This window comes from Pangasianodon hypophthalmus, chromosome 29, assembly GCF_027358585.1.
Source record: "Pangasianodon hypophthalmus isolate fPanHyp1 chromosome 29, fPanHyp1.pri, whole genome shotgun sequence".
In the NCBI taxonomy this organism is placed as follows: domain Eukaryota; kingdom Metazoa; phylum Chordata; class Actinopteri; order Siluriformes; family Pangasiidae; genus Pangasianodon; species Pangasianodon hypophthalmus.
In genome coordinates, this window is record NC_069738.1 from 8,195,921 (window position 1) to 8,215,205 (window position 19,285).

At 38.8% G+C, this 19,285-nt stretch overlaps 1 protein-coding gene across 1 annotated transcript; it reads right to left on the reverse strand.

The window, feature by feature from the left end:
• Window positions 1-4,949: 4,949 nt before the first annotated feature.
• khdrbs1b (KH domain containing, RNA binding, signal transduction associated 1b) lies at window positions 4,950-16,206 on the reverse strand. Its single transcript, XM_026942265.3, has 9 exons — window positions 15,837-16,206; window positions 13,696-13,817; window positions 11,873-11,989; window positions 8,295-8,441; window positions 7,743-7,870; window positions 7,287-7,497; window positions 7,087-7,154; window positions 6,400-6,458; window positions 4,950-6,126 (listed from the first exon to the last, which is right to left on the reverse strand). The coding sequence occupies exons 1-9, from the start codon at window positions 15,928-15,930 to the stop codon at window positions 6,020-6,022; spliced, it is 1,053 nt and encodes a 350-aa protein (XP_026798066.1). The 5' UTR covers window positions 15,931-16,206; the 3' UTR covers window positions 4,950-6,019.
• Window positions 16,207-19,285: the final 3,079 nt, after the last annotated feature.

The window sequence follows — 19,285 nt, forward strand, 5'->3', positions numbered from 1 at the left end:
GGTCTCAAATTTAGTGCTGAGAATCTGCTTGAGTGCTCTCACACACTCACAATGCCTGGGGTAAGGCATTTCAGCTCCAAAGCCCAATTCTCGGCTTGTCGCGCCGGTGCACACTGCTGTATATTTGAAACACTCCTTTCCTCAAAAGGCGAAAGGATCATTCTGGCTCGGTGGAGCAACAGGCCCTGGTGGCACTGCGGCGTGGAAATTAAGACCTACTTGTATTAGTCATACTGAAGCAGCCATGTGCTTGTAATCTGTAATATGATGTACTTTAATATTCAAGACTGTAACACTATTTAATAATGAACATTTTAAAAACACAAATCAATACCGCTGCGGTACATTCTTCACAAAAACCTAGTTGTGTTTATCTAAGCCGAGAACCCAGTGAGAGACTGAAAAGGTGTCTGATGATGCTGAACGGAGTCCCACCTGCGCTGCGTGCTGAGGGTCTATTTTAGTTAAAATGCTGCCCAACAACACAAACACAACCAAACATGACTTCCAAATACTACACAAATACTAATGTGCCTTTGTTCTACTATAAATCCCCATGATGCCATAAACTGGAGGGGGAAAAAACCCTCAGGCAGAGAAAAGCTAATGTCCAATGTCCAAATCATAATCACTGTATTTTCCAAATGATGGCACACTACCCTTAGATATACACACACACACACACACACACACACACACACACACACACACACACACAGTTTCAGTGTATATGTTGTAGCACCAGAAATGAGTCTTATAATTCAGAAAAATACAGGTAGACTCCAATTTTCCTGCAGTTTGGTTATTGCCATGACAACTGCACTTATTTTCGTACAAGCACAACAACTGCTGAAGTGCATGCATTGCTTTTCACGTTTGTATTTATGCATTACTGTGAAAACGCTAACATATAGCCATGTGCATGTTGCAGGAGAGTCCAGTAAATATTGTAAATGTGAAAACAGTATATATACACACAGTAAATTACTTGCTCTGAGTGGGTTGCTGTCCGGGTGCAAAAGGGGAGGGGGGAAAAAAATGCTATTAAATGAGGTAGACGATGAGGGTGGAAAAAAACACGATGACAAAAACGACACTGGTCATTTTCAGGACAGCATTAAGTGTGCTTTAGAGAGACCTTAATAAAGTGAAAAAAATAAGGCTGGAAGCTTCACAAAGACAACAATGAGCCAGACACATTTCCAATATGTGACCACATACACGCACACAAACACGACCACTGGACGCTGTAGGACACGTAAGCCGCTTTCCGCTCCAGCTCAATAAGTGCCCGCATGCTTTGGCAGCAGCGCCGAGGAGAGCATCGATTTCCTTTTTCTTTCCTTTTTAAGACTCACAGATGCACTTTCCTAGCACTCCGGCTTCTGCCTTCTTGAAAGGCGTCCGGCAGAACTTCAGCTCGACTCCATCTCTGCAGATTTCAGAGTTCTTTCCCCAAAAAGCATGCCTGCTGAAATTTAAGACCGCCTCTTTACGGCAAATCGGTCTTCCCTGCAGGAAATCAAATCAAATCAGTAACAATGACCAGGACATGCAGCAATATGAAACACTAAAACAATCAAATATGAGGCAATGCTGAGACATTTGAGTCCAAACTCACCAGAATGAACAGAAATGTGTTAAACACTTTAATATCCCTTTTCCACAGACACTGAGCCTGTGCTGGTTCCCATTCTTTATACATGGTTTATAAGTATTACCCAGTTAGCTGGATTGGATTTGACATGATCCTGGATTTGTCTGTTCTTCAAAGCTATCGTCAGTCTTATTACCAAGACAAAAATAATATTAAATCTGCTCAGGAAAAGGCTTATTCAATGTAAACAAGATTAGACTGCTTATTTTCAAGCATTCTACTTTATAGCTAAATTTATACCCCGGCACATCTGAATTCCCAAATATGATTGGTTAGAAGGTGCTGATTCGTTTTCTATAACAGCAATTCTAACAATAGTGACACTAATAGACAAGACAAATCACAGGTTTATATTAACGTTAAATTAATGTGCTCGTCCAAATATGCTATTGTTTCTGTAGTAACTCATTCATAGAGACTTCTGTAACAGACAATGTACATAATCTAACCCTAATAATAAACATATTATAATTTATAAATAATGTATTGTTGTGTGACAAAGTAAAACATTTAATTGTTGCTCTGGTGAAGAGCTCTGTAAGGAGATGTTTAACATTTATGGAAGGAGTTTCCAGTGTCTGTGTTATAACAGTCAAGTTTTCCACCACAGGAGAGTCTTCAGGACAGATGACTTTGTACTTTATGGTTTCTCTGTAACATCGACAATCTGTTTTTTGCTTACTAACTAGAAAAGAAAGTTTAAAAAAATAAAATATAATAAATAAATAGAGACTGGTGAGGGAACAACTGTTTAATGGCTATAACACAAGTGTTAAGAGGAACTTGTCTCATTCAAATAAATTAATGTAACACTAGATACATATTACAATAAGACATAAATATAAACTCACCATCCACTTTTATAGGAACAGCTGTACATTTATGCAGTTATACAATCAGCCAATCATGTGGCAACAGCACAATGCATAAAATCAAGCAGATACGGGTCAAGAGCTTCAGTTCATGTTCACATCAAACATCAGAATGAGGAAAAATCTGACTCTGTGACTTTAATCGTGGCATGGCTGTTGGCGCCAGATGGGCTGGTTTGAGTATTTCAAAAAGTACTGATCTCCTTGGATTTTCACACACAGCTGTCTTGAGTTTACACAGAATGGTGCGAAAAACAACAAACGTCCTGTGAGTGGAGGGTCTGCAGGCTGAAGCATCTTGTTGAAAAGAGAGAGTAGAGGAAAATGACCAGACTGGACTGAGCTGACAGGAAGCCTATAGTAACTCAAATAATAACTCTTCACAACCGTGGTGAGCAGAAAAGCATCTCCGAATGCACAACACATCAAACCTTCAGGTGGATGGGCTACAACAGTAGAAGACCACATCAGGTTCCACTCCTATCAGCTATGAACAGGAATCTGAGGCTATCATGGGCACAGACTCACGAAACTGGAAAGCTGAAGACTAGAAAAAGGTGATTTTTTTTTCTAATCTTCAACAGTCCAGTTTCTATGAACCTGTGCCCATGATAGCCTGAGATCTACCTTAAGGTTTGATGTGTTGTGTGTTCTGAGATGCTTTTCTGCTCACCACAGTTGTAAAGAGTGATTGAGTTAGTATATCTTTCCTGGCAGCTCAAACCAATCTGGCCATTTTCCTCTGACCTCTCTTATCAACAAGGCGTTTCCACCCACAGAACTGCATAAACTCTACAGACTGCATAAACTCTACAGACTGCATAAACTCTACAGACTGCATAAACTCTACAGACTGCTGTGTGTAAAAATCCCAGATCAGCAATTTGTGAAATACTCAAACCAGCCCAACTGGTATCAGCATCCATGCCACAGTTCAAGACACACAGATCACACTTTTTCCCTCAGTCTGATGTTTGATGTGAACATTAACTGTATCTGCATGATTTTATGCATTGTGCTGCTGTCACATGATTTGCTGATTGAATAACTGTATAAATGAGCAGGTGTACAGGTGTTCCTATTAAAGTAGACAGTGCATGTATAACTTTTGGCAAATTGCTGTGGTAGAAGAGGAATAAAACGCAATTATTGAAAAATAATCAACTTAATTCCACAGCAAGTCTTCAAAAAAAATTGAGATTTCTGAGAAAAATTAGAAACGAACACATGACCCAGTCCCAGTATGCAAATGCAGGCCTTGTCACATGGGTTCACCAGAGAAATTTAAAATGAAACTTTAAAATGGTTGTCATGGTAACAATTTGAGAACCAGTCCTTTAGTGGCTGAAAAGTGTGGAATAGGTTGAGACGAGGCTCCAGCACAAGCACAGTGTCAATGGAAAAATACCCAAAGATTAAAATATAATTAAAATATAAACACACTGACCTGAGTAAAAAGCTGCAAACCCTGATTCCATCCCTGGATCTCATGAGGAACACTTCCCTACGAAAAGAGAAGAGACTCTGAACTCGCCATCGAACAAAGTGTTTTTGGTATACAAGAACCACATGCAGCTATAGAAACATTCATAAGTCATGCAACTCAAGCTTTTCAAGAAGTTTCTTAAAACAATTGGAATTATGTACAAGTTTCATTTCAATTATGCAAAAGAAAAAAGTAGCAGCAGCTTTAACACCACACACTGGTACAGAAAACGTTTAGCAAGAGTTGCATTACATGTCTGATCTAAGACTAATCTGAGTTAGCATACCAAAATATTTTAATTTTAATTTTTTTTCCCGTTACTTTTATTTTTGTGACTGAAACGTTTAATTCATTACACGCCAAGAGGTTTAGATAAGAGACATAACACACTGGCTAAATACAAATTTAGGGTTAGAGCTACCTTTACAATGCTGCACTGAAGGTTTAGCAGTCCTCTCCTTTTCTCAGTCATTACTTTCATTAAGAAAAGCAGATTCAAACTTGACAAATATAAAAGCTAAACTTTATTAAACTCAAGTTATTTCAAACTAGTCAATACATTTGTCATCGTAAGACCAAAAGAATAAAACGGCATTCAAGAAAAGTTTTATACATACCCAAGCACTGAATGCTTAGCTGTCTAAAGACATTAGGAAGCTATCCGGGTTATTTTAAAAGGCACAGGGTCTTACCTCTAGGGTCCTTTTTAAGTATAAAAAGAGAGAGAAAGATTAAATGGCGCTTTTTATTAACAAAGGAAACACTGAACAGTCCTTTAGTGCCGTTTACGTCTCCAGTCTACATGCACCATTTTAGATTTAAACTCTGTTTTGAAGATAAAAAAAGGTTGATGTACTTAAAGGTTATCAAGTTATTTAAAAGGCCAGTTCAGCTTTTATGATGACAGAAACAGAAAAATAAACCAGGTTAAAAGTTTCATAAAAAACAATCTAGGCTTTATTGACAATTGCTGCAAAACATTTTTGGACAGATTTAGTTACCTATTTAGGCAAGCTTACACAGGTAGCATTCTGCATTTTCTGGAGAGCGTACAGAGACTAGATGGCAGTAAGTACAGTTTGGGCGTATTTGATTTTTTTTTTTTTTTTTAAAGTATGTACAAGAAATTCGGATTTAGCTGCAGGATCCCTTTACATTAGAAAGAGATGACCCTTGTAGAGATTGTTGTCCCAATCCTTCTTAAACAGTTTGAGCATGCATTTTATATAACATGGTATTATATCTATGAAAATCGGACTTATTTTATCTCTTTGAACACAATTATCCAAACACAATTATCATTTTACAGAACAGATTTTGAAGAGCCATAACTTATTTTAACAAATTAAGGATTTGAGGACAGTCCATCTCAACAGTGTCTATTAGGGCTATATTTCAAAACTCTAAAATATCATGTAAAAAATATTGAAACCTAAAGCTAATCGTACATCTTTTAAGACTATTTAAAACAAATAATCAATTGTTGTCAATGTCATTAAAGAGATTTTTCCTTCCCTTAATTAACGCTCCTTTACATTATGTTACATAATTGATTTGGTTTAATGGCTTTTTGATCTCCTAATATTGAGCAGAATTTTGAAATGTAGCCTACTGGGAATCTGCAACTCATCAACAAGTCAGGCTTTATCTCTTCAATTAAATATTTTACCAAAGCAATGAGAGGACAAAAAAAGAAAAAAAAACTAACAATGCAAAAAAGCAGAGATTAAAGCAGAGAGAGATTAGGAGTATAAAACTGAAAATAAGAACAGGCTGTTTCTTTAAATACCTAAACCCCCCTCAAACTGTCTTGAACTTTCGATTGAGTCCCGATGCGTTCAGTTGCTGATTTTTCAGGTTTCCTTTAAAAAAATGTCCAGAGCAGAAATGCGAAACGGAAAGGCGGACAATTACTTTTGTCAGGTTGCTTAAAGAGCGAGCTGCCGTGGGAGACAGTCGTCATGATGGGACATTATGGGTGATGACGTTGTGCTTGTTGAGAGTTCAGTATCGTCCATACGGATGTTCCCTGTACGCTCCCTTCGTTTGTCTCTGAGCAGCCGCTTTCCCACCAGCAGAAGCACGCTGCGTTCCATTCCAGTCATCTTGAGCTATGATGGTAAACACACAAACACACACACCAAATGAGGCCACATTCTGCATACCTGAATATATGAAACCTTAATACCTTAATACAGCTCTAACTCAAATCACCACAACTAACACTTAACCATATAGTAATTAATGATTATTAAAATAATCCCACTATAAGGCACTCTAAATTGTTTTAAAAAAAACAAAAGCGATATGCATGACGACTCCTAGCACACTGAAAATGCGAGAGAAAAAACAGAAAACACACAACTAGGCTTTTTAATACTCACCATAATTTTCATATCCTTCCTGTGTCTCTCCATGTCCATAGTCATAATACTCTGGTTCTCTGCAAAAATTGATGCAAGTAAAATTGAGCAATCTTCAGAAGAATGCAGCTTTCAGTAGCCTTCTATCCTGAACTGAAATTGAAATGTGATGTGCCTAGAAAGTCCCATTGCTACTGACTGACAATATGGAGAATTCTTAACTGTATGTTTTTTAGCACAAGTGTCACGCCAAGACAACCCTTGAGCAGAACAGGCACAAAATATAATAAAATAAATAAAAGCAAAAAAAGGAGCGTGACACCACACTGTAAATACATAACCATCAGTGCATAGTGAACAGTTATATAACCGTGCTGAGGTCTGTAAGCGTTCCGTACCAAATTGTGTCCAAGTGGAAATGCCACTGGAACAGTTACACTCTGTGCTCAGTGTTCTACCTCACAGTGGAAAAGAAGGTTGTAACACCTAATCCAGTCCATTACATTGGTATAAAGCTCTGCATTAGCTGAATCGGGCATATTACAGCAGGAAAACTGGGAACTAAGCAGGTCAGTGTGTATCCAGAGTACAGCTCAGAAGCCCTGACCTAATCTCTCAACTACAGGGAGGTTTCCCCAAAGTCAGTGCTGAACCAGGATGGCCTGGTGATGTCATTATGAATAACAGAATAAAGGTGCTTCAACTCACGCCTGTGGCTGACTGTAATAGTTGTCGTAGGATTCATAGCCCGATTCTGTGTAGCTTTCGTCATAGGACTGGGGAAACAGGACGGGAAAAAAAGAAAGCAAGATATCCACCATGTTATTTATAAAGATAATAAATCATAAAACACACAAACTTGACTTTAAAGCATGTCATCAGAGTGCAATAGTGCAGTTCAAACTCACATAGTCTTCGTAAGACTCCTGGGCAGGAGGGCGCGGTGGAGGAGGCATCCTCTGCGATCCAGGGGCAGGAGCCCGGGCTCTGTTGGCAGCAGCGCCTCTGCCAGGCTGAGCTGGTGGCCCTCCACGCCCTGCTGGAGCTCCTCTCACCGCTCCACCTCTGGCTGGACCACCACGCGGAACACCACCACGCATCGGTGCCATGCCTCGACCCCTGAACCATCAAACAAGATACAAGATAAATCCCCTGCGTAATGACCAATATATTAGCAGCTATCAGTGGCCTTGATGAATTTTTTTAAACCGTTTTAACCATGACAAAGGTGGTGGTTGAAAGACTATCACAAACAAGGATTTAGTGCAATCGGTATGAACATAAATACAGGTTTTTGTGTGTAGTAACTGCTTGTTTACACGTTCCTGGAGAAATGATGAAACCTAATTAGACGCGTGATATACCTTGGTGGCGGGGGTCCTCCACGCCCCCTGGCCATCGGGCCTCCTCTGCCTCGGACGCCATGTTCATGGCTGCCATTCAGATATCCCATCTCCATGAACTGCTCCTGGCAAATTTCATCCATCATGTCCTAGAGAGCGAGGACAGACCAGAAGAGAGGGGCAACATTAACATTTCACTCTCAAATACAAGTGCAACAGTGAAATGTTTCCTCTTCGGGTTGCCCAAATTGCATTCAGGAAATCTGAGACAAGCTATTAACTGAAACACTTAGGCAGTAGCAGCAAAACACAAATCTGAGGTGCCATTACATACACAGCAATCAATCCAGAAGACTGATTCATCCATAATGACAATCCATAATCAAGTGAGAACAGTGCTGCCTGGTATCTGAATTTCTCACACTAATGTGCATTAATCTACAGCCACAGGTAAAACAAGCCAAGCTCTAATTTAACACCATGGGTGGTTAATCCGTTTTGAACATTGGCCTATTTGGCTCTAATAAATGATCCATTCGGTGGTGCTGGGAGAGATTTTTAATTGATACTTACAGGGAAGAGGAACTTCTTAACCTCCTCCATAGCATGGGCCATGCGCATGTACGCTTCGGGCGCTGGAGCAAACACTTCAATAAACACGTGGAGTTCCATGGACAGGTGGGCGTATTTGGGCTCACCACTTTTCCTCAAGCTCTCCTCCTGAGAAACACACATTAAAACATTTTATAGGCCTTCTGTTTTGAAAAAGGCTACAAACTTCAACCAATTACCAACAACAGGGAGCCAAGAGCTTCTAAATGCAATGAGTATAGCATCTGCCTGCATACTTCTAAAATCCACCAAGAGATAAATAAAACATAAGCTCATAGGCTTCCCTCGGTTTAGGGCAGGCGTAATGTCAGGCAGAGTTCTCAATTATTTTTTGTATCCTAGTTTACTGTGTTTACAGTCACCCATATGAATTACCATGCATATTGTTCTGAGACTAATTTAATTAAACCAACCCCACCAGCCCAGCTGCTAAAGGATCAGATACATAGGAGCAGATCTCTTATTAGCTCTCATTTAAAAGTAAATCATACAGCCAAGCAGCAAAAAACAACAGCTTGTCATTCTGTTCTGCATCACAAATTTTTTAATAAACCTTCGAATACAGCAAAGAAAAACAGCTTTGATAACCAAACAGTTTGTCACTGTAGATGGCCTATCAGAAAACTAGTGATGGAGTTGAAAAAATTAAATTCCATGAAACCATGTAGCAGGAGAGACGTTGCTTCGCTGCAATGTATCAAGCCAAATGAAAACTCGATAAAAAGCACGCACGTACATATTCACACAAGTAGGGCTGTCAAGGTGTATTATTAGACGGTTACCTCACTGTTGACTTTTCAAAGTACCATCTATTACCATGTAGCTGTTCTTTTTTTTAACCAGATCAAGTTCCTTACTCCAGTGATTGTGGAGTATTTGGTGTCTGGCTGCAAGTCCCCCAAAAATATTTCTCAACCCCCTCCCTCTGCACTTGTCCTAAATCATACTACAGCCAACTCTTTTTCTCAGCACAGGGGATGCGGAAGGCACTGAAAACCCTTTGGCTGTTCTCACCTGTAAACATGTTAAACTGCTACCTCTGCTGCCGCTCCTTGCATGTCCGTAACTTTAGCGTACAAAACAGCTATCAAATGCACAGAGGAACACAGCACTGCTGACAGAACTACAGCAAATAACTATATTTTTGGCTAAGTGACATTGCACACTGCCACAGTAGTGCAAATTCTTTTTGCTCAGTAATAAAACCAACCCACCACCACCACACTTTCTCTAGTCATTGTGCCATTAAGTTCTACCACCAGTTCTACCACCTAATCATTTTAATCAAAAACACCCAAATGCAACAGATTTCCAAGCAGTAAATCATAAACATGGGAAGTAAAATCGAAATTGGTAGAAACACAATAAGGGCTGATTATGCATCAGTCCTCAGGGTACAAGTCTTACTCATTGGCTAGTTTGTGTCATTCTCTGCCCTGTCCAAACCCACATGACTGCTAATCCATCACCTGCCACTCAGGCACGGATAAAAACGGACCAAATTCCTGTGATCACTGTAAAGAATGACATTAAACAACAGGTGTTGAGTGGAAAAGCCAAAGCGCTTTAGACTGCTGCCAAGCACATGGACAGAGCTGCTGATTCGAGCTGTGAACGTGGATCTGGAAATTCATTAATATTTCATCAGATTATTTAAGTCATTCATCAATTCTGTTTTAGCGGTGTGCCATTAGCACACAGTTTGCTTCAACAGATGTGTGATGAGACACAGCACAGGGTGAGATGCAGGCCAAAAAACAGCGTAAAAGGTTGAATTTGTTACATAAACTCAACTGAAGTGGGTTTACTAATGTGAGAGCTGTGAAGTGCATCTCCCAATCACAAGACTTAGAGCTCTGGATGGTTTTATTTATTTAGAAAAGAAAAAAAAGCCCTAAACATTGAAAACGAATTTCACAAGATGTCTCACATCTCACATACTGATGCAGGAGAAAACTTTGTAAAAGAGATCTGTTACCATGAGAACAGCAAAACTCACCAGTCAGAACGTTAAATTTCCATCTGTTCAGTTGCGATTTGATCGCTTGATCGTTTGAAAGCTGATAAACAATATGCTGTTCTAAGCTTAATAAGCAATGGCCATCTGTATTCCATATGCTTTCTGGTGAATATCAGTGAATTTGTACATTTAAAGTGTAGAATTTTCAATATAACACCAATAATGCTCATTAAAAAAAGTTTTCAATAATATGTTTCATAAGACTCATTCAGGCTGAAAACCATCACTCACTTTAATCTTGCACTGCACTTCTTCACCTTAAAACAGATGACTAATAAACTCATTAACACAATGAAAAAGCAACGCGAGTTTGCATTGTGGGGGTGGGAGGGGTGGTTAATGACTCAATTAAGCTCTAATCTAGTCAATTACAGGCCTTTATGTGCATGCAGCGCCTTGAGCTGAAGCTGAAACACGTCACAATCAGGGAAATGGTTTGCACCGCTATGTCCTAATAAGGCCACAACACGCAAATTAGAGCAGTAGTTTGCCTTCGCACTTGATGTTTTAAGGGCAAGAGCTTTTCTTTTTTAATTATGGTGAGCAGATGAAGACGGAAAAAAAAAATATTTCCCCTTCCAAACCATAATAGAATCTCATCTAATATTATGGTCCCCTGAATTAATCCAGACCTCAATAACTCAAAAACAAGTAGCCAGTAAATAATGTCAGCTTGGACCTAATGTGTTCTGCAAGTGGAAAGTTCAGGAAGAGAAAAGCTCCAACACATAGCTAAAATATTATTTTAATTGATGAATTAAAAGTCAGTACTGAGCAGGTCAGTGGAATTTATTTTACAGTTGAAGGAGTCCCTGGCTACGATAAGTATAAGATCTCTGCTCTAGATTCATTTACATGTCTTTCAAGTAATTTATTTTCATATGATATGAAAATCATATTAACTGGATATTAACAAGAAGAAGAAGAAGAAGAAGGGGAAAAAAAAAAAAAAAAAAAAAAAAAAAAAAAAAACCCACACTGCACTGGTCTGTAGATTAATATGATGTTATGCAACTATGAATTAGCGAATAACTGTTTAAAAATATTACAGTTTCACTGTATCATAGTATTAATCAGCCATTTTTAAAGACACAAGCCTGCGGTGAAAACCAAAGGAATTTTTAATCAAGAAATCTTCATTCAAAAGCGTATTTGCACATTCTTGTGCGTGTATATAAATAACAAAAGAGAGAAGCATTAAGATCAAATCCTCTAAATGTTCCTTTCTTTAAAAGATTTTTGACTTTTCCATAAAAATCTCTGATACTGTCAGTATTTATCATGTTGTTATAGGCTGAAAAAGAGTGAGGAAAGGCAGCATGCTGTGACAAAAAAATAAAATAAAAAAATACTAGAATAAAGGGGTTGCACATTTTAGAATACAAACGGGATGAGAACCACTGGAGTAAGGAACTTGCCCAGGTATTTAATAAAAATAAATAAATAAATAAATAAAAAATGCATTTAGACACAATGACTAACCATGAAATCGCAGCAACCCTTGTGCCAGTGTCATTACCTTTGCTTTGTCTCTCATGGATCCCTTGCCCAGTACTGAGATCTTGGCACCTGTCTCCTCCTGCAGTCTCTTAATGGTGTTCCCTTGAGGCCCAAGAATCTTCCCAACAAAGTTAAACTGTGGAGAAAAAGCACAGGTGAGATTAAAACACTAAATTCAGGACATGAAGGAAAGTTCAGTCTCAGTTGTACTGGCTGAAATCGTTTCCAAAGGACTCAACATGCGATAACTTTAGATAGATTTGTGATCTACATGCTGATTACAGTCCAGTGGGTGCAATACGGATAAACTCCAAATACGCAACAGCTTTAAGAGATCACGTCTAAGAATGAAGGGAAAAGTGTATTTAAGCAGCAGACACATTCAGCAGAGATGCTGTGTATGTAGCTATCCCATCCAAAATCCTGTTCCGTTTCTCTTGTGATATTGATAAATCACTTAAACTGCTTTGCAGAACAGGGCAGGATGTAATGGGAAATCTGACAATGTAAGCATTTTATAAAACTTCAGCACAGAAAGAGTAAACTAGGGCAGTAAAAGGAGATTAGTCTTGTGAGAACAGCAATAAAGGTTTCAATGTGACCTACTTTCATCATTATAAACTAAACAAGAACAATTCCAAGTGCATGACTAAAGGCTAAAAAGATCTGGGGCTGAAATTATTAAACACAGCGAATATGTCGAGGGTCAGCACAGAGCATTCTACATTAACATTCGACGTGTTAAAACAGAAAACAGCCAGAATAACGTCATCAGCTCATTAATAAGGCCTTCACCGGGTTGACATGGGCGTGTTAGAGCAGGAAAATAATATTCACTAATAATTAGATTATAAACAAGCAAGCAGTAAACAGATTATCTGATGCTTCATCATCAAAATATCAGCACGTGAACATCCTCCATAAAGTTGTAATTTACTGCTGATTGTATTTAATAAACACGAACAACTGTGTGCTCTGACACGAGTTAATTAACTTTATGCAACAGCTCACTGATTTATCACTGGGCTTTCCAGCTCGATAACAGAACGGCTGCCTGATGAAGGAAAAGTATACCATATGTTGCATATGTTGTGAAGAAACGAAACTTATTTTAACGTCCCTGGATCTGCTAAAGAATCTTAATGCTTGGTCTTTTTCAGGTTTACGCAATAGCTAACAATAGTAATATTTATCCTTCTTGAATTGATGATCTTTACGGAGGGATATTGCTTAAGCACCACTGACACGAAGTTAAACAATTTCCTATTCACTGATTATGCTCTCCATGTAGCGCAGGACTTAACTGCATTGTACAGCCTATGCAGTGCACATCATTTGAGATTCAGGCACAGAAAAAATTTTTTATAAATGCGGTCAGAAAAAAAGCTGACCGTAACACAGGAAAAGTCCGTTTCTGACTTTAATGGAGGCAGATTTAAAAAGTAATCACTCTTACAGGTGCAATTTAAACGAACGAGTAACTGTAACAGAGGTTGACATAGTTTAGAAAAAATTGGCAAACTTGGGGCATCTTTAAAACAAAAATACAGATGTTCTTCTGCTTAGCAGCACCGACTGATTTTTGTATAATCATCTCTGCTTGTTTTTTTTTTTTTTCCAGCATTTGACAATAGCATTTACCTTTTTCAGTCTAATAGCTAACAGTAATGAGTTTAGCAGTGCCTGCATGTGTCTGTGTGTTTTAGCTCTGTGCTTTACTGGAGTCACATCACCATAATGAACATCTGAATAATCGTGCAGTCCTACAATGGGCGAGTGATCTAGCACAAAAGAATGATACACATAAAGATAGTTTGCCAGTTGTCAAAATGAGAAACCGACCTTTGGGTACTGCTTGACTGGAATGAGGACTCTTTCCTTCAGTTTGATATTCTTCGCCGTGAACAGATCCAAGTAGGTTTCGCTGTCTTTTTCCGGCTCATCTTTCTGAACCCTCTCGATTTCTGGAAGAGAGAGAACAAAAAGAGAACAAGTCTCCGTTTAGCCACGCCAGTCAAGGTTATTTGCAATACAGCAGCACATTGTTCTTGCTTTGCATAGAGGTGTCTGTATGAGACAGACAGAGAGAGAGAGAGCATGACAAAACAATGACTACAGGGGACAGAAAGCAGAGCCAAGGCTGAGGTTAACAATTCTGTGTGATCAATCAGTCAGGAAGAGAATTACACCATGACCAATGCCACAGTTTTTCAAATTAACATGCTAATATACAATGTAGTCACTGAAGAAAAGGAAAGCACAATTCGACATAAGGAGCAAAAAACAGCTTTCAGGCAAGAGGGCAAAGGTCATGGAAAGGAGAATAATGCCGTCATTTATACACAAGAGAAACGCCGACGGATACAGCTGTGCTGCTCTAGGGAACGCATGAAAATCTCCAGCTATGCCTTTTCACGCTGAACCAGAGGGGATTAATAGCCGTGTATGCACGGAGCATCACTACATCTCATCTCAGTGTGACTGTACTGACCTTGGGTGATCTGAAACCTCAAGAATGCTTCAAGAATCAAGAATCTTGTCTCGCGTATAGGAATCAAATCACACGCAGAAATAATAGTAAACAGAAGTGGTTCGTCGTGTGGCCCAAGTAATTCTGTATTTACGCTGATCATTGCTGTATTAGTCCGAGTATTTCCTAGCACTTGTTTCGAGAGGTCATACAGGTTACACAGCACAATCAGCTCGCTCGAGACCGGAGGCCTTGAGCTGGGAGTTCTCAGCTGGGTACAAAAAAATGAGAAAAACAAACTGTTGACACTGGAACGTGTGTAACGTCTGCGCTTACAGCGTGGAACTCCTAACACACACATGTGATGAAACATAAGTTCATCAATAACGGCTTTCAGGAGATCCAGATGCAAAGCTGTACGCCTTCAAATATACAGTAACGCTCCCAACAGGCTGCTGATCTAAAACATCTGCTGTAGACAGCTGAGAGGAAAATAAAAAAAAGAGACATTTCCTGTTGGAAAAATAAACCCTAGCTGAGATAATCCAACATTTCCCCTGTTATATGGATAGCTCATGAAGTGCACTGCACTGAAAAGAAAAGTCAAGACTAAAGACATTCATTGAATTTATTCACTCAGTGATCCAATCAGGGAGACAAGAGAAGGCAAAGTCTCTAATCACACTCCTCCTAAATCAAACTAAACTCCAGCTCCAGCCACGTTTTCTCATTTACAACTGAAGCTTAAATACTGACTGAAACCGAAATCAATACCTATTGGATAAACGGTGCACTACATAGGGTGCACAGGCTTGTTATTTCACGCGCTATGTAGTGCACTTATATAGGCACCGTCAGGCTGATTGGGACTGAGCCAGTCAACAGTTTCCGTTGGTGTTTTCTGATAAACGCCTCTTTTTAACACACCGGTGCACTTTAACACGCTAAGTACATCTATAACTGACATTATGAGAAACTGGTTGTACTTTAGGTATATAATTAACACAATTTAAGAACATTTATTCGACCTTTGAGGCAAATCAGAAGCAACAGAAAGAAACAAGGCACTGTAAAATATTATCTCTCGTTATTTTTATGTCAGTTAAGCAAGTGGAAAGCTCGTGTTTCACACAAACATAAGCCAGAAAATTACAAATAATTTTTTAAATCGCTTCTGAGCTCGTTTGTTTTTAGCATCTCTGCTCTCTCCGAACAGAAATGATGTCCATTCAGATAGTAATTATCCTGCTTAAGTAAGTTTGTACAGGACGCTTTGGGCTCCGTCCTAAAACATACACGAAGTGCGCCACGTAGGGCACAGAAGCTCATTATGTCGCGCCCTGTGTAGTGCATTAACACAGGGAGCACGCAGCCGTTTGAAACCCGGCCACTGTTTCCCCTTCAGCGAGCGAATACTCGGGATATAAACGGATAGAACAACCATCTCTACACTCATATAACTCTAAAGAAATGTACACGTATATATTTTCAAAAATGTAAACTATGTATTTACCTGCAGATAAAAGTTTCATGGCGTGTATGAAGGACGAGTCCAGGCTGTCTCTTTCCGCCAGCAGCTGCGGGAGGTACTTGTTCTCGTTCTCCATTTTGGGGAGTTCGTAAATAAAGTTAACAAAGCGATATAAAACCTCGAGCGGGGAGCAAACCTGTAAAATCCGGCGGTGAAACTACCGCAAATCCACTTTTTTTTCCTCCTCTCGAGCCGGGTGGATTCGGTTGAGGTGAACAAACGACGACGACGACGCGGTTTGCAGGGAGACGCTGAGCAGCAGCAGCAGCAGCAGCAGCACGGCTAAAGTGCAGCGGTCCGGCGCGCGGCGTGCGGAAATGGAAGAACAATACAGCTCGCGAGCGACGAAAAGGCGCCCTGAGAGCGGAAGTGATGTCACACAACGAACCCCCGTCTTATAGCCCCGCCTTCTTTGGTATAAAAGTTTATTTTGAGGATGACAGACGGATAAAATGGAGTGTTATTATGTAATTCTGTAATAAAGACTTGATCAGAGTGTTCATATGATTGTTTATTGCAGTCGTATCCCTCTCTCAAATCATTTAAATTGTCATTTATGCTAAATAATCTATGAATAGAAGAACAATCTGATCAGCCCTGTGTATTTGTATGAATTATAATATCGAAATTGCAGTCTGAATTTATATTCAAATCCTTCATCATGTAGGCAAATGTTAAGGTCGAGTGTCTGAGTGAACAGATGACAGAACAGATTGCTTTAATGAGTCTTTACAGAGTTGATTTGGGGAGAGGATGTACAAATAATGCACTGAGCATAAAATAATGCTTTAATATATCAGGGGAAAAAAAAACACAAAACCTTAATATCTGCTGCCCCCCTGTGGATTTAACTAGCAACTGATCTCATGATCTGAGCACTGAGCCTGAAGGAAAGGTTTTGATCACCATCCCAAGGATAAGGAAGGAATAAAACAGGCACAACGTGCTGTTACAGGAAAATAATCAACAACAAGGTGGTGAGATGAAGCCTGAAGTGAAGCAGAGTTACTGTTCCCACCCCAAAGTTGTTTATTTCCCAATAATATCATATCTGAAGTGTTTTATTCCTCTTATACCACACGAGTTTGCCAACAATTGCATTTTTAGTAATTAAAGAATGTATTTTTATCCATTTATAGTTACATGTAATCTTGTGGAATGTCAACTAGACCAGTTAGTTCCTGTTATTACTTACATTATAGCAGCTATAAACAGTCATTCCCTCATCAGCCTCTCTTTTCTCTCTCTCTCTCTCTCTCTCTCTCTCTCTCTCTCTCCTGAAACAAAAATTGTTACAGAGAACCCAAAAATCAAAAACTCCTCTGTCCTCAAGATTCTGACACTGGAGACTCCTTCCATAAATATTAAAAAACAGAAAGCTTTGATCACCATATTAACAGTTATACTTTTTATGTATTAAATAACAGCATGTGTTTCAATCTGTTTTTTATTATTATCCATAGATTATTGTGGAATGTCTGTCTACAAGTCCCTGTGAATGAGTTTTTACTATAGAAATCCATTCAGTAGAATTAATATAAACCTGTGATTTGCCTTGCAGCCAGCACTACCGTCAGAGCTGCTGTTACAGGAAATTAATCCACACCTTCTGACCAATCATAATCGAGAATTAACCAACGTTAATAAGCATGCACAACATGGTGGACTTGTGGCTAACTAAACCTGAAACCATGTACCAGTCTCATCCTATTCACTACAAAAATACATCTACTTTTTTTTTTTCTAATTTCCTGCAGAGGTGCTATATTCTCTTTGAACACAGTTTCCCCCTCCTCGCCAGTGGAGGTGTACGCCGGGGTCAGTGATGGGGTCAGCCACAGCTTAGCATTGCTCGGAGGCTTGAGAAACCTTTTTGTCCTGTGAAAGCTTTCACAGCTGTCACACCTGCTTAGCTCTTTACCTTCACACCTCTCTCTCCCTTTCTGTTTCTCTCTCTTTCTCTCTCTTTTTTGTAGCTTCAAGGTCAGCACAGACTACGTGCCCATACCTAATCATTTTTAACTCGCTTCCTTCTTCCTTACATTCAGAACTTGCTTGCATTTTCCATCTATATATTTTATAATGATAGCCTGATAAGGGGAAAAAAACAGCACCTTGGGGAGAGTAAACATTTTTATTCCTAACTTGCCAGGGGCTGTTTGACTTGCAGCAACCCAGGATTCTCTGTGTGTGTGTGTGTGTGTGTGTGTGTGTGTGTGTGTGGTGTGTACTTGAAACTAGAAGGACAAGATGTGCCAGAGTCAGAAAGCATTACATAAGAATATTTCAAAAAATACATTTTAGCAAAAACTTAACTTCTGAGTTTTGCACTCATACTTTCTGCCCAAAATATATGTCTTGTATAACATTAAATTCTGGTTTGATAATACTGGTTTGACTGATTCCAGACTTATCATTCACTTTTACATACAATAGGGTGAAAAAGTCTGAGAGCTCTAGTGAAAATTATTCTATTTTGCATTCTTTTCTAATTTATTACAACAGTATTCATTACAAATTATATTATTGGCAATAGCTTGAATCTTTGAAATATTTACATGAATTTCAGAGTTTCTTAGTATTTGGTGTGTCCCCTTTTTGCTTTAATGACAGTGGGCACTCGAGCTGGCATGGACTCCACGAGTTTGTGCAAAACCTTATGATCCATTTTAGATCAAATCCAGTTTCACAGTGTCGTCTGAACACATGCTTAAGTAGAAGAGATTAGGCATGAGGAAAATCTGACCTTTTGTACAAAGCAGTTAACATGGTCAATATCACAAATTTAAACTTATATTTAAATAGGGACCTAGAAATAGTGCAGAAACTTGAATATTAAATATTCAAGATATTGAATATTTACTTTCTTTGTTTTAAATATTTCAAAATTCTGTTTATTTCCAATTTTAAATGAAAAAAATCCCAGATTTTCAATGCGTTCTCAGACTTTTAGACCCCACTGTACATGTTTGCTCTAAAACATTACAATTTCTATATATAGTCACAATTTTAGAGGGACTTGCATGACAGATGTTCCACATGAACAGATTAAAACCATTTGTAATTGTTGATATGAGGAAGTTTTCTGTCAGGAGATGTTTATTTAATTTCCTTTTTGGAAGGAGTCTCCAGTGTCAGGGCTTAACAGTCAGAGAGATGTTTTCCGACACCAAAAAAAAAAAAAAAAAATTTTCGTAATTTAATGATGAACTGCATTATTTTGTATTATTATCTTATTAAGTACTTGATCTTTAATTTAAGAAATAAATAATTTAATAGTAATTGTTGGCAACTTACTGTGGTAGAAGAGGATTAAAAGACTTCTGGACATTCTGTTATTAAAAAATAGTCAACTTTGGGGTGGTAACAGTAAATCCACTTTTCATCACCCTGTCGTTGATTATTTTCCTATAACAGCACTCACTATTGTG